General features: G+C 39.9%; 1 protein-coding gene across 2 annotated transcripts in view; it reads right to left on the minus strand.

Annotated features, from left to right (window-relative positions):
- BRWD1 (bromodomain and WD repeat domain containing 1) overlaps window positions 1-14,032 on the minus strand; it is a 91,982-nt gene that overhangs the window by 4,152 nt on the left and 73,798 nt on the right. The window contains exons 38-41 of one of the 2 annotated variants that reach the window (XM_054713550.1): window positions 12,361-12,587; window positions 11,799-11,966; window positions 7,455-8,339; window positions 5,446-6,381 (exon numbers count right to left, since the gene is read on the minus strand). In XM_054713550.1, the coding sequence (XP_054569525.1) occupies window positions 5,446-6,381; window positions 7,455-8,339; window positions 11,799-11,966; window positions 12,361-12,587 (2,216 nt within the window). Of the gene's footprint in view, window positions 1-2,453; window positions 6,382-7,454; window positions 8,340-11,798; window positions 11,967-12,360; window positions 12,588-14,032 lie in introns of those variants that run through there. The other variant, XM_054713551.1, reaches the window with a different exon arrangement.

A 14,032-nucleotide genomic window follows, 5' to 3' on the forward strand; every position in this document is an offset into this window, starting at 1 on the left:
GGAACCTTGAATTGTTTTGTTTACACCTATAGCTTTCTCTCATCCCTAGAAAAGTTAACTGGTAACATTCTTATGATTCTCACAAGCTTTGTGATGGGCATTTCAACTTTTTTCTAAAATTGTGATGAAAACTCTATGAAGTATGAAAGGGATATGATACTCATCTGCCTAATGAACTTTTTAAGAGACATATCGCTTCCCTAGTGAGACGCAGCGGGGCCCAGACAATCCGGGACCACCCTCCTCAAGCACACCGCGTGACCCCTCCAGTTCCCCGCTCACCCCGCTTGTAGCCCTGCGTCCTGCCCACAGGAGAAATCAGAGGCATAGAGGTTAGGGAACTGCTCAAGACAAGATGAGCTGCAAGGAAAACTGACTCCATTTTGCTGACCTTAATGAATCAGCCAGGAGGCTTGAAGTCATTTAAAAAAAGGAAAAAAGCCTAGTTAAATTTATATTCTTATTCTTTTAGTTAGTAACTGACTAAAAAACTGGTTCCTAGATGAAAATGCGAAGGCTCAGATGTGCTAATGACTTAATTTAGAAAGTGAAAGCAGAGCTCCTGTGTGGGAGTGGAAATTAAAAGATTTACCTCTTTGACAGGCTCCAGTAAAATGGTGAGAATTTTACAGGTGAACTGAATGTGTACAGTCCAAGGACTCAATATGGATCAGCACTTAGAAAATATAGCTCAATATATTAAAAATTAAAGATTCCTTTAACATTTAACCACTAATTGTAAAGGGCAACAATTTCTAAATACTTTCCTTCTGGAACCATCAGTAAGTAGGGGTAGCTGCTGTGGTCAAGTCTGTCGTTCGTCATCTCATTTCAGTTAGGTCAGAATGCCTTTTTCTCTTTAGCAATCCAAATCCCCATGAAAGTTTTAACAAATGATAAAACTTACCTTAAAATTAACTTCAAAACTAAAGTATGACCAGAAAATACACTGCAACACTGATCACTACACTGAATGGAACTATTATTCTTGACAACTAGATATATACTCTGTGACACTGTCAAACTTAAGAGCCTACAGATTTGTAGGACCCAAATGTTGTGACTGCCCTGCCCACTCTCAGCATCCCTCCACCAAATCCGTAAGAGCAATCCTTGAGAAGGCAACCAGAATCTAGACATTTTCCTACCATATTAACAATATATTGGGAACAAGCTTGGCAGAGTGACTGGTAAAACCCCCCCTGAACTTTGAGAATTCCCATGTTTCCTTAGGCAACATGTGTAATTTAAGAAAATAGCTATAAAAATACTCTTTGAATGTAAGAAGAGGTAACACAGCCCTCGTCATTATACTCTGTACACTTCAATCCTTCCTATTAATTCATAATTGAGTTACAAGCAGGATTGGCATTTACTAATGTAGTTGTACTATATTTTCCCACAATGTTCCACTTTCTCCCTAGCTTTGACAAATTTATTTAGTTTGGTCTTTCTATTCCCAAATACAAGAATAAAAGACAGTCTTTAAACGGTTAAGTTGCAAGTTTCTTAGGGTTTCTACTTTATTATTCCCTGATATCCACTGCAGAAGTGCAAGGCATACTTAATAGACAAAAACTTCTTCTACAATGAAGGTGGTTGGTTGCACCCTTTCATACTAGAATTGAGCTAGAATTTCCATATGCTGTAAGAAAACGAAAGTATTTGGTGACAGCTACAAGACACGTGACGAAGTAAATATTTTGACTTAATATCAATGAAAAATATGGGGCTGGTATTTCAGCTATAGTAAAAAACAAGGCAAAAAGACCTCATCTGGCCATTTAAAAGTTATCTGAAAAATCAATTGAGTAGAAAGAAAAACCAAAAATATTATATGCACCTCTAACGATGTTCTTGCATTTTGATATACAAACCCCTCATTTTGTTCAGATGGTACAATCAAATTCAGCTTGTAGTTACAGAAGAGATTAAAATCCTTTCAGCTTAGTTTTTAATACTATACAGTGAAGTTAATAAATTTTGTGTTCTAAAAAAATAAATAAATTTTGTGTTCTAATGTTCTTCTTGAAAAAAGGCTAGAAGAAAGACAGGGAATGTAGTATGGACCCAATGTTACTCTAAATAAGAATTTTTACTGAAAATGTCATCAACTGATGCAGTGGGAGGATTTGGTGAAGTGTCTTATTCTTGTTTTCGGACAGCAGTACCTCAGACGGTATTTTTATTGGTTTCTGGCTCCTTTTTCCATTTGCACTTCTAGATTTGAAGTGAATTTTCCTAAAACTTAAGTTCCTTCCTTCTATTTCCTTATTATAAAACTAATTTCCTTTTCAGGTACAACACTCTACTATTTATTTAAAAGAAACTTTTGTGTTTTAGTGTAGAAGCTGTAACTGCTTTATCCTTTTCTAAGGACTACTAAATTGAGAAAGGATTTAATCAGAGATTTTCCCCTAAAATAAAAAAAGGGAGAACGACCATCCTAGGAATTATCTTGGGATATATTTTTCCTTTTATTCAGAAATTACTATACATTGTCAATATACCCTTTTTAAAAAAGTAGAATATGAAAAAAAATGCTTTTAAAACCTCACCTATTTTTAAACATTTGAATTCTTTTTTCTTAATATGCTTGGTAAAATTAGTTATTCAAAGAAATAAAAAAATCAAACCTAAGTACCTCAAACCTTTTTGTTTAAACCATAAATGAATAAAGTCAGAGGACTTTGGACATACACAACACAGTAGTATTTTTTTCATATACCATTAAGTTCGTCAAGTGCAATGGACAGCTATAGCCCTTCATCAGTTCACATTCAATTTGTAACCTTTTGTCTTTTCTCACAAGAAAAACACAAACCGATCCCAAACTTATTAAAGTACATCTGTGCATTAAATCCCTGCCCTTTTCGCATAAAGTAGAAAAAAAAATCAAACGTTCTAGTGCTCAATGTAAACATTTTGAACTATTAATTATTTATTAATTTTCCTTAAAGGTATTTAGGAGTGTGTGTCACATATTCAGTTAACCTTAGGAATAGCACCATGACCAAAAAAACCCACAAAAATGATTCTCTCTATATAATCCCTTAGTTTTACTTCAGAATTTGAGAAGCTACCATTGTCAACCACACATTCAAAGTTACCAGGACAATTCTTGTGTGTTTTTTCCAGATGAAACCAGAATACTTCTTATATAAATAAGGGTGTAACTATTTTGGACAAAATGAAAAATTAGGAATTAGTTGACCAGCCAGTCAATGACCAGTTAATTCAGTCTAAAGAATAGTTCTATTAATGAAGCCTAAATGATCAAACTAGCATTTTACCAAAAGAATTTATGTGTTTATGAATGTATTCCATATTTATTTATGGATTTTTGGTACCTTTTTGCAAATGATGGTAAACATGGAGTTAGAACCCTGAGACTAGATATAAAATGGAGAAGCTTAAGAAAAGTTTAAATAAATTAATGGATATGACATCTATCATCACTTCTTAAAATTAAGAAAGTAAAGAGCATTCCATTAATTTTTTCAGGTCAAGAGTGAAGGACAATTATCCTGCACCAAACTGTCTACTATGCACTTAACGCAAGCTTTGAGAAGAAGAGCATCTCTAACCAACCAAAGGAGAGGCAGGCCTCCCACCTATCTCACCAGGCAATGTCTGAGAGAGAAAATACTGTTACCATGTCAAACAGAATAGATAACTGCAAAGCAACAACACTTAAGAACATTCTCTAACACTAATACCAGAGTCTGGTGCTTTTCCCTATCTGCCACTGTAAGGATACACAGGAGAAAAAGGTTAATTTAGTCTGAAACCAAATAGGGCCAATAAATAGTAAAGGTGGGAGTACTGTAACATACCCCTTCACTACAAAATATGTAAACCATTTGAATCAAGTCCATCTTCAGGCACAAACAAGCTAGGAATGGCCACCTATACTGTTTGGAGTAGCACAATCTTATCAAGTAAAAATATTTGGCTCAAAAAAAAAAGTGTACTATGGTATTTGATGATGTGATAAAAGTTTCGCTTTAAATGGATTCCAAAATTATTTTCCAACAAAATATGACTTTTCTTAGGTTTAAACTAGAGGTCACTAATGAAGTTACACTTAAGTTGCCCCAGCAAAGAATGCTTGCGATTGCACATGGCAGCAGTGAGCTAAAACAAAGAGATGGAGAAAATGTTTCACTAGTTTCCTATATAGATGAGATTTGCAATTGCACACTTAACAAAACTCAACCCTACGATTTCAATAGAAATGGGGGGAACTATAATTTAAATATTCTCTGAGTTCTGTACACTCTATTAAAGAATAAACTCTCCCTAAATCTAAGGCACACAAACTCCTCTATGTCACAGAGTAAGACTATCGAAGACCAAGAGTTTGGTTAAATCCCTCACATGAAAACCAGGAGATCATGGAAAGAAAATTATATAGCCTTTAGTTAGAGCACAATCTAAAAGAAAATGCTAGCACTATGGTCTGGCCTTAGGAATTGAAATATATGATCAAAACATTAAAAAAAATAATTTACCAGCACTTTATAAATTCAAGTTTATAAAATAATAATGATATTTTCCTTTAAAATAAAGAAAAAGAGAGAAAGACGCAACAGCATTTGTAAAGAAAACTGGAAACCATTCCAATAAAAATGACCAAATATGGTATAATGCATTCTACTCAAGTAGCCAGGGAAAGAAAAAAAAAAAAAGTGGTAGGTACCTTGCCTACTACTAATCATGGTAACACCTCCCATGATTGTAATGTCGGTATGGACATAATATTTATGAAAAATCTGTAAACATAGGTCTTGTGAAATTGTTATGCTACAATATGACACGGGTTAGAAACTACCACCTCTTGACAAATTCCAAAAATATCTGCATGGCACTTGCGACCATGAAAGTAATGCTCACTGGTTTTGATAACCAGGATGTCTAGTGTTTAACGTATTTCAAACTCTTGCTATATGTAGTTAAATACTGTTTAAGTAGATCTGCCCCCAAAATGAAGCATATTTTGGCACCTGTGCTGAATGCTGCTACAAAGGCAAGCAAGTGCAAATAAAAATAACAGTCATGATTTAGTCACATTCATAACTTTTCATAGAAAAATATAAATATATTCCCTGAATTGTAGGACAAAAAAAATAATAATTTCAACAGCCAGGTTTCACCATAACTTCCAGTCCATTTCCTCTTTAAATGAACTGGTTTTCCCTCAAGGTCATAAGGTGCAATCATCAAAATCTAACACATTTTCTAAGTTTCTATCATCATCCCCATCATGGTATCTCACAGTCCTTCTACCCTGATTTCTCGTTTTAATTTTTGAACGTCGAAGAACTCTCTTAGATTTTGCATAGTCCAAATCCTCCCAGTCATTATCATCCACATTTAACCTAGGACGCTTGCTCTGTCTTTGTTGCCTCACAGTTTTCGATATGTTAGCTGGGAAAGTTTTACCTTTTCTAACATTTCCTTTTGCTTTTCCTTTTGTTTTCCTCCTTTTGGTTTTTGTCTCATCAGCAGAGTCGACATCTGACTCAGTTACAGATCCCAACTCGGACTCAGATTTGGGACCAGTGTCAGGTCCACACTCCGAACTCCCTGTTGTTTCTGAATTCTTCCCATTTCCCAATTTAGGATGCAGTCTCTTCCTTTTTGTTTCCGTCTTAGCGACTTCCTGGGAGTCCTGAATCACTCCCGTCTTACTGAACGGAGCCTTCCCATAGGTCCTGAGTCTTCTGCCATTCCACCTGCGCAGCCCGTAATTCAGTTCCTCTTCAAAGTTAGTCTCTGCAGTAGTTTTTTGCTCCAAAGTTGATGCGGAAGAAAATTTTCTACCAATCTCACCCCCTGGAATATGGCTTTTTGAATCTTCCTCTGAAGATCCAAACAACGAACTCTTGGTTCTAGAAGGTGCACCGTTTGTTCTGTGGCTGTTGGTACGCCTGGCAGGCCTGTCCTTACATTCCGAATTGGGCACACCTTCGGAGTCGGAGTCTCCGTTCAGAGGCGGGTGCATGCTGTTTGTGCTGCCTTCTGAGTCGGCCTCGGGCGGCTCCCCTTCACAGGCGCTCTGCTCGTCTGGCCCGCCACAGCTGACCTCGCCCTCAGACTCACTCCCGATCTTCTTAGCTGTGGAACATGCAAAACGGAGGGGCTTCTTCCTTCTCCTCTTGCCTCTAGTGCACACGTTTTCTGAGCCACCATCTTCCAGATCACTCAGGAGCTTAATCTTACTGGCAGCGGTGGCTGCGCATCTTCGAGGAATCCTTTGGAGACCCGTTTTGGCTCTGGAGGGTTTCTTAGCCGCCTTCGAATTGCTGTCTGAGTCACTGGAACAGACCCTTTTCCTGGAAACTTTTCTGCTTTGTCCATGGTCCTGTGACGTCGAATCTAAAAATTAAGAGTATTCCTTTAATCTTCAATACAACATTTATATGACATCAGTCCATAATTCTTCATTCTTATGAACTGGGAAGGAGAATGGCAGTGAGTGGGATGGGAGCAGTGACGTGTTAGCCTCAGCACCATTCACAAGTACAACGTATTCCCCACAGTAAAACCCCAGGTCTTTCTAGCACAAACACCTGACATTAAAACATTTTACTTACATGACTACAGACTAAACTCTTTACCACTACACTAGGGTATGCAAACTAACCACTTACTCTCAGCCTCCCTGCAGCACTTCTTAACTTTACAAGTTCCTATCACACCAACTTTTCATCCTAGCTTTAGCTGTCTCCTGCTCTTTGAAAATTTTTCATCAATCCCCATTTACCAGTACAATCTTAATTCAGCAACTTATCTCACCTCTCTGTGTTCCAGTTATCAGTAAAATTGACAATAGTCCCTATCTCATAAAAGACATGAAGATTAAACTGATTAATAAACATAAAGATTTGATCACCGGTCAGGGTACATATGGGAAGCAACCAATCGATGTTTCTCTCTCACATTGATGGTTCTCTCTCTCTAAAAAATAAAAACAAAAACATATCCTTGGTCAAAGATTCAAAAAACACACACAACATAAAGCATTTAGAAAAACATCATGATATGCAGAAAATCTTGGAAAATGTTCTGTTAGCTGCTATTATTACTCACCACATTCCTTTCAATCAGTCCTACCCTTTTCTTTCCTCTTCTCAAACTATCATCACAACAGTTTATAAATGTGCTTGCCTTTGTTTTCCTAAACCCATCTCCAATCACCAATACAAGAAGTGAAATCTTTAATAGTAATAGTGTTAAGGCCAAATTGCCTGTTATGTGAGTAAAACTAAATGCACCCAACAAACAGGCACACACATAGGAATATGAGAGATGGAAAAAAAAAAAAAGACTAATGGAGAATGCAGGGAGTGGAGAGAAAACAGCTGGCAAAGAAGTTTCACAGGAAAGAAAATCAATGTATGCTAGAAGGAAAGGGCAATAGAATAAATCAGTGACATGTTTTCAATTACCTCTCATAAAATCATTTGGTTTTTCTTTTGTCTTGTCATCATCTGAATCCACATCAGTTTCAGACACGTGATCTGAGAAACAGTGGGACGCAGCCACAGGTTCACACTTCAAATTTCCTGACAGCAGATTTGTTTCCATTTTGTGACATCTTCCATCTCCTCTATCTTCTGATTCAGAGTCCTCTGAATCAGTAAAGACCTTTGCTTTTTTAAGGAAGGTGGCATTCTTGCGAGTTGTGTTGTATTTCCTAATAGGGTATTTTCTTGGTTCAGAATCTGCTTCCTCCTCTTCCCCCGAGACACTTCCTGCCTTAAGTTTCTGCCTAGACGTTGATGGGCCATTAGTTCTGTTATGTCCATTATCTGAACCATGACTTTCCTCAGAAGACTCTATTTGAAGTTTTGTTTTAGAAGCTGCTGCAGTATGGGACTTGTAACCATTAGCATGCCAATTTTTCCGGACTTCCTGCAAGTCACTTTCTGACTCTGAATCTCCGTTTTCAGATTCATTGACAGTATTTTGGGCAGCATGAGAACTGGACACTGGTGATGGTTGATGTTCCTCCTCTTCTTCGGTGTCGGACTTCAAGCTCTGATCATCTTCAGAATTATATAACAACTTTTTTCTAGCCACAGCAGAAGCATTGCGGTGAGGCAGCTTACGGCCAGAACAGACGTTTTCAGAGCTGGAATTCTCCTCTATATCACTCATTAGCTTTATCTTATTGGCAGCCACAGCGGCACACTTTCTTAGCACTTTCCGGTTATTTCCAGCTCGGGCTTTTAAACTTTCACCAGTTTCCAAGGAATTGTTATCGGAGTCACTTAAATAGACTCTCTTTCGAGTGGCTTTTCTGCCACATCCATTTTCTAAAGAAACTGGACCTAGAAATAAAGTAACAATAAGATTAGAAAGGTCTTCCTTATTTCAACATTTTTTAAATGACTTCACTATTTTAGTACTGATGTTCCTTATATTTTACTGCCAAAACAGATTTCCTTTCCAAATCTAAAAGACTTAAAAGGATGTAACAGAATAGACACCACAAAAATAAACTCACACATATAAGGTCAATTAATTTATGAAAAAAGAGACAAGACTACACAATCAGGAAAGGAGATACTTTTCAATAAATAGTGTTGGGAAAACTGAACAGCACATGCAAAAGAATGAAACTAGACTACTATCCTAAACCACACCCCAAAATTAACTCAAAACAGATTTAAGATTTGAATGTAAGACTAAAACCATAGATTTCCTAGAGAGCAGTGGCCAGAGTGACTCAGTTGGATGGAGTGGCATCCGGTGCACCAAAAGGTTGTGGGTTCAATCCAGTCAGGGCACATACCTAGGTTGCGGGTTCAATCCTGTTCAGGGTGTGTATGGCAGGCAACCCATCAATGTATCTCTCTCACATCAATGTACCTCTCTCCCTCCTCCCTCTCTCCTCCTTTACACCCTCCCTCCCTCCCTCTCTCCTTAACATCAATAAAACATATCCTCAGGACAGAATTAAAACTTAAAAAAAAAAATGGGCATAGACATGAATAGATATTTCCCAAAGAAGACATACAAATGAATAATATACATGACATGACTAATCATCAGAAAAATGAAAATCAAAACCACAACGAAGTATCACTTCACACCTGTTAGAATAGTTACTATCAAAAAGATAAGAAATAACAAGTGTTGACAAGGATGTGAAGAAAAAGGAACCCTTGTGTCCTGTTGGTAGGAATGTAAATCAGTGCAGCCTCTATATGGAAAAGAGTCAAGAGGTTGCCTCAAAAAAATCAAAACTAGAACTACCATATGATCCAGCTATTCCACTTTCAGATATTTATCTAAAGAAAACAAAAACAGGTCCAAAATATCTATGCACCCCCATGTTCAATGAAGCATTATTTACAACTAGAGGCCCGGTGCACGAAATTCGTGCACAGGGGGGGGGGGAGGGTCCCTCAGCCCAGCCTGTACCCTCTCCAATCTGGGACCCCTCGAGGGATGTCCGACTGCCCAGTAGGCCGATCGGCCTAATGGGCAGTTTGTTATCCCTCTCACAATCCAGGACTGCTGGCTCCCAACTGCTTTCCTGCCTGCCTTCCTGATTGCCCCTAACCGCTTCTGCCTGCCAGCCTGATCACCCCCTAACCACTCCGCTGCCAGCCTGATTGATGCCCAATTGCTCCCCTGCCAGCCTGTTTGCCCCCAACTTCCCTCCTCTGCCGGCCCAGTCATCCCTAACTGTCCTCCCCTGCAGGGTTGATCGCCTCCCAACTTCCCTCCCTTGCAGGCCGGGTGCCTGCCAACTGCCCTCCCCTGCTGGCCATCTTGTGGTGGCCATCTTGTGTCCACATGGGGGCAGGATCTTTGACCACATTGGGGCAGACATATTGTGTGTTGGAGTGGTGGTCAATCTGCATATTACTCTTTTATTAGATAGGATAGAGGCCTGGTGCAAGAGTGGGGGCCAGCTGGTTTGCCCTGAAGGGTGTCCCAGATAAGGGTGGGGGTTCCCTTGGGGCATGGGGCAGCCTGAGCAAGGGGCCTGTGGTGGTTTGCAGGCCAGCCACACCCCCTGGCGACCCAAGCGGAGGCACTGGTATCTGGAATTTATTTACCTTCTACAATTGAAACTTTGTAGCCTGGAGCAGAGCAAAGCCTCCTGCATGCTCCACCGGCAGCCATTTCTGTTTGAGTTAATTCACCTTCTATAATTGTAACTTTGTAGCCTTAAGCAGAGGCCTGAGCCCAGCCAGGGTGTGCGGAAAGCTTTGCTTTCTCCGTTACCACAGGCAACCCTGGCCTGGTCTCTCCAGCTCCGTGGCTGCCGCCATTCTGTTTGAATTTGTTTACCTTCTATAATTGAAACTTTGTAGCTTGAGTGGAGGCTTAGGCCTGTCAATGGCAGGTGGAAAGCTTGTTTCCCTCTGTTGCCTAGGAAACCTTGCTCTCGGTGGCTGTAGCCATCTTGGTTCGGTTTATTTGCATAGTCGCCCTGATTGGCTGGTAGGCGTGGCTTGGGTGTAGTGGAGGTATGGTCAATTTGCATATTTGTCTATTATTAGGTAGGATAGCCACAATAGGAAACAAGCAAAGCACAGTGTCCATCAATAGATGAATGGAGCCTGGCCCGAGTGGCTTAGTTGTTTGAGTGTCATCCTGTGCACCGAAAAGTTGCTGGTTCAATCCCCAGTTGGAGCATATATGGAAGGCAACCAATCATCTTTCTCTCTCACATTGATGTTTCTTTCTATTTCTCTCTCTCTCTCTCTCTCTCTCTCTCTCTCTCTCTCTCTCTCTAAGCATGTTCTTGGGAGAGGATTTAAAAAAAACAAAAACAAGAATGGATAAAGAATATGTGATATATATACATAATGGAATATTATTCAGCTATAAGAAGAATGGATTCTTGCCATTTGCAACAACACAGAGTGACCATACAGGCATTATGTTAAGTGAAATAAGTTAGACAAAGAAAAAGAAATACCATATGGTCTCACTTATATTTGAAATCTAAAAAGCAAACAAAACCAAGTTCATAAGGGGAGGGATGGTTTGAAGGGGGCCAAAAGGTAATAACTTCCAATTATAAAATAAATAACTCATGGGAATGTAATGTACTGCATGGTGGCTATAGTTAATACTGTAGTGCATATTTGAAAGTTGCTAGGTCCTGGCCTGGTAGATCAGCTGGTTAGTGTTGTCCCAATATATCAAGATCTGTGGGTTCAATCCCTGATCAGGGCACATATAAGAATCAAACAATGGCCCTAGCTGGTTTGGCTCAGCAGATAGAATGTCGGCCTATGGACTGAAGGGTCTCTTGTTTGATTCCAGTCAAGGGCACATGCCCTGGTTTCGGGTTCAACCCCCAGGAGGGGGCGTGCAAGAGGCAGCCAATCAATCATCATTGATGTTTCTATCTCTCCTCCTCCCCTTTCCTCTCTGAAATCAATAAAAAAAAATTTTTTTTAAAAGAATCAATGAATGCATAAATAAGTGGCACAACAAATCGATGTTCCTCTCTCTAAAACCAATCAATTTTTTTTTTTAAAAAAAGAGAGAAAGTTGCTAAGAGAGTAAATCTTAAAAGTCATCATCTCCAGAAAACAATGAGAAAAAAATCTGTAACTATATATGGTGATGGATGGTAACTATAAACTTATGGTCATTTCACAATGTATACAAATATCAAGTCATTATGGTGAACACTTGAAACTAATATCATGCCGTATGTCAACTATCCCCCAATTTTTAAAAAGTCGGAAGGCCATTAATCATATGTAGATACATTAAATCCATAGACCATTCCTCCAAAGCACCCCCGCGCCTCTCACCAGGTCTTCTCTGCGCAGCCCGGGTCCTGGTCACTCTGAGACTGCTACTTCTGGCCAGCCTACTGCGCAAGGAGGGCTCACGAGCTCTTGAACTCCCTTTGCTCTCCTCTGAACTCTCTGAAGCTGAGGACGATGAAGAGGTACCTAAGGACTCTTCCATTTCACTTTCTAAGAAAAATAAAGCACCAACAGTTCATTACACATATTCTCTTACCTTTACACATATAAGCAGTTACTTCATAACAAAAGACTTAAAGCAGATTCCTAAAATACTAGTACTTAAGAATGTATTTTTTAAAGTTGTTCGGAAAAGAAAACAGCTGATAAAATTTTGGTATTAAAAAGTACATAATCAGCATTTTGAATCAAGTTTGTTCTCTTATTTCTGAAAGTAGCATATTACTCCTGCTTTTGGATTCAGAAAATACAGTGTATATGCTTAATAAACAAACTTATATTTAAAAATTTAATTAGCCCCTATCTACTTCCTTCTGTTATGAAACTAGCAGCATTATACACTTGAGTGCTCAGCAGTTGAGTAACTTAACATTTCACTTCTCACCAGATAATGTAGAACCATTTGTTTGAGTGACAGGTCTACTGCTTCTCATTCTTTCTGATGATCCTGTTGAATCGGAAGAGTCCCCAGAAGAAACACCCGAAGAGACACTAGCACTTGTCTTGTGGCTTGCAGAATAAGCTGCCTGACTTGAGGTAGACTGGGTAGGAGAACCTACCAACTCAGGAATTACTCTTGTCTGAGATTTTAAACGCTTCTGCTTGGTATTTCTGGTCAAAGATATGAACAAAAGAAACCGTATTTAACAAAACAGAAAACACCTAAATAAAAGTATATTATTACTTTAATCTGAGAATAATTTTAGATCAAGATATTAAAATATCCGTTATTAACATCTTATTCTGGCATGGATTACTATTAATATTCTTACTCTAAACTTGCTATTGTCTTATAAGTTGGAGTAATGAACAAATGATCCAAGTAACAGTTACAGAAAATCACATTGAATATTTCAGGTTCTTGGGATTAAATGCTTAGGGAGAACCAACATTTATGTAATACAGGCATTTTTCACATTATAAATCTGAGTCTCAATATGACCCAACTTTCCCTCTAGTTTCCTATTTATGTTTCTAAACACAGTATAAAATTAAGAGAAGAAATCATCAGAACCTGAACAGAAAAGCAAAAAGGAGGGTAGGGGAAGTAATAGTTGGACATCCCTCTCACAATCCAGGAATGCTGGCGCCCAACTGCTCACCTGCCTGCCTTCCTGATTGCCCCTAACCGCTTCTGCCTGCCAGCCTGATCACCCCCTAACCACTCCCCTCCCAGCCTGATTGATGCCTAACTGCTCCCCTGCCAGCCTATTTGCCCCTAACTGCCCGCCCCTGACAGCCCAGTCACCCCCAAATGCCCTCCCCTGCAGGCCTGGTCACCCCTAACTGCCTTCCCCTGCAGGCCTGGTCACCCCTAACTGCTCTCCCCTGCAGGCTTGATCGCCCCCAACTGCCCTCCCTTGCAGGCCTGGTCCCTCCCAACTGCCCTCCCCAGCTGGCCATCTTGTGGTGGCCATCTTGTGTCCACATGGGGGCAGGATCTTTGACCACATGGGGGCAGCCATCTTGTGTGTTGGAGTGATGGTCAATCTGCATATTACTCTTTTATTAGATAGGATAGAGGCCTGGTGCATGGGTTGGGGGCCAGCTGGTTTGCCCTGAAGGATGTCCAGGATCAGGGTGGGAGTTCCCTTGGGGCGTGGGGCGGCCTGGGCTAGGGGCCTGTGGTGGTTTGCAGGGTGGCCACACACCCCGGCGACCCAAACCGAGGCCCTAGTATCTGGGATTTATTTATCTTCTACATTTGAAACTTTGTAGCCTGGAGCAGAGCCAAGCCTCCTGCTTGCTCTATGGCAGCAGCCATTTCTGTTGGGATTTATTTATCTTCTATAATTGAAACTTTGTAGCCTTGAGTGGAGGCCTGGGCCTGCCAGGTTGTGTGGAAAGCTTGGCTTCCTCCATCGCCAGGGAAACCCAAGCCTCCCTCCTGCTCGCTCCATGGTGGCAGCCATCTTGGTTGGGATTGATTTGCATACTCGCTCCTGATTGGCTGGTGGGTGTGGCTAGTGGGTGTAGCAGAGTGAGGGTTAATTTGCATATTACTCTATTAGATAGGATAATCAAGAAAAGTCAAGCTTGTATGTCAAGACAGATTT

This window comes from Eptesicus fuscus, chromosome 3 (genome assembly GCF_027574615.1).
Source record: "Eptesicus fuscus isolate TK198812 chromosome 3, DD_ASM_mEF_20220401, whole genome shotgun sequence".
In the NCBI taxonomy this organism is placed as follows: Eukaryota; Metazoa; Chordata; class Mammalia; order Chiroptera; family Vespertilionidae; genus Eptesicus; species Eptesicus fuscus.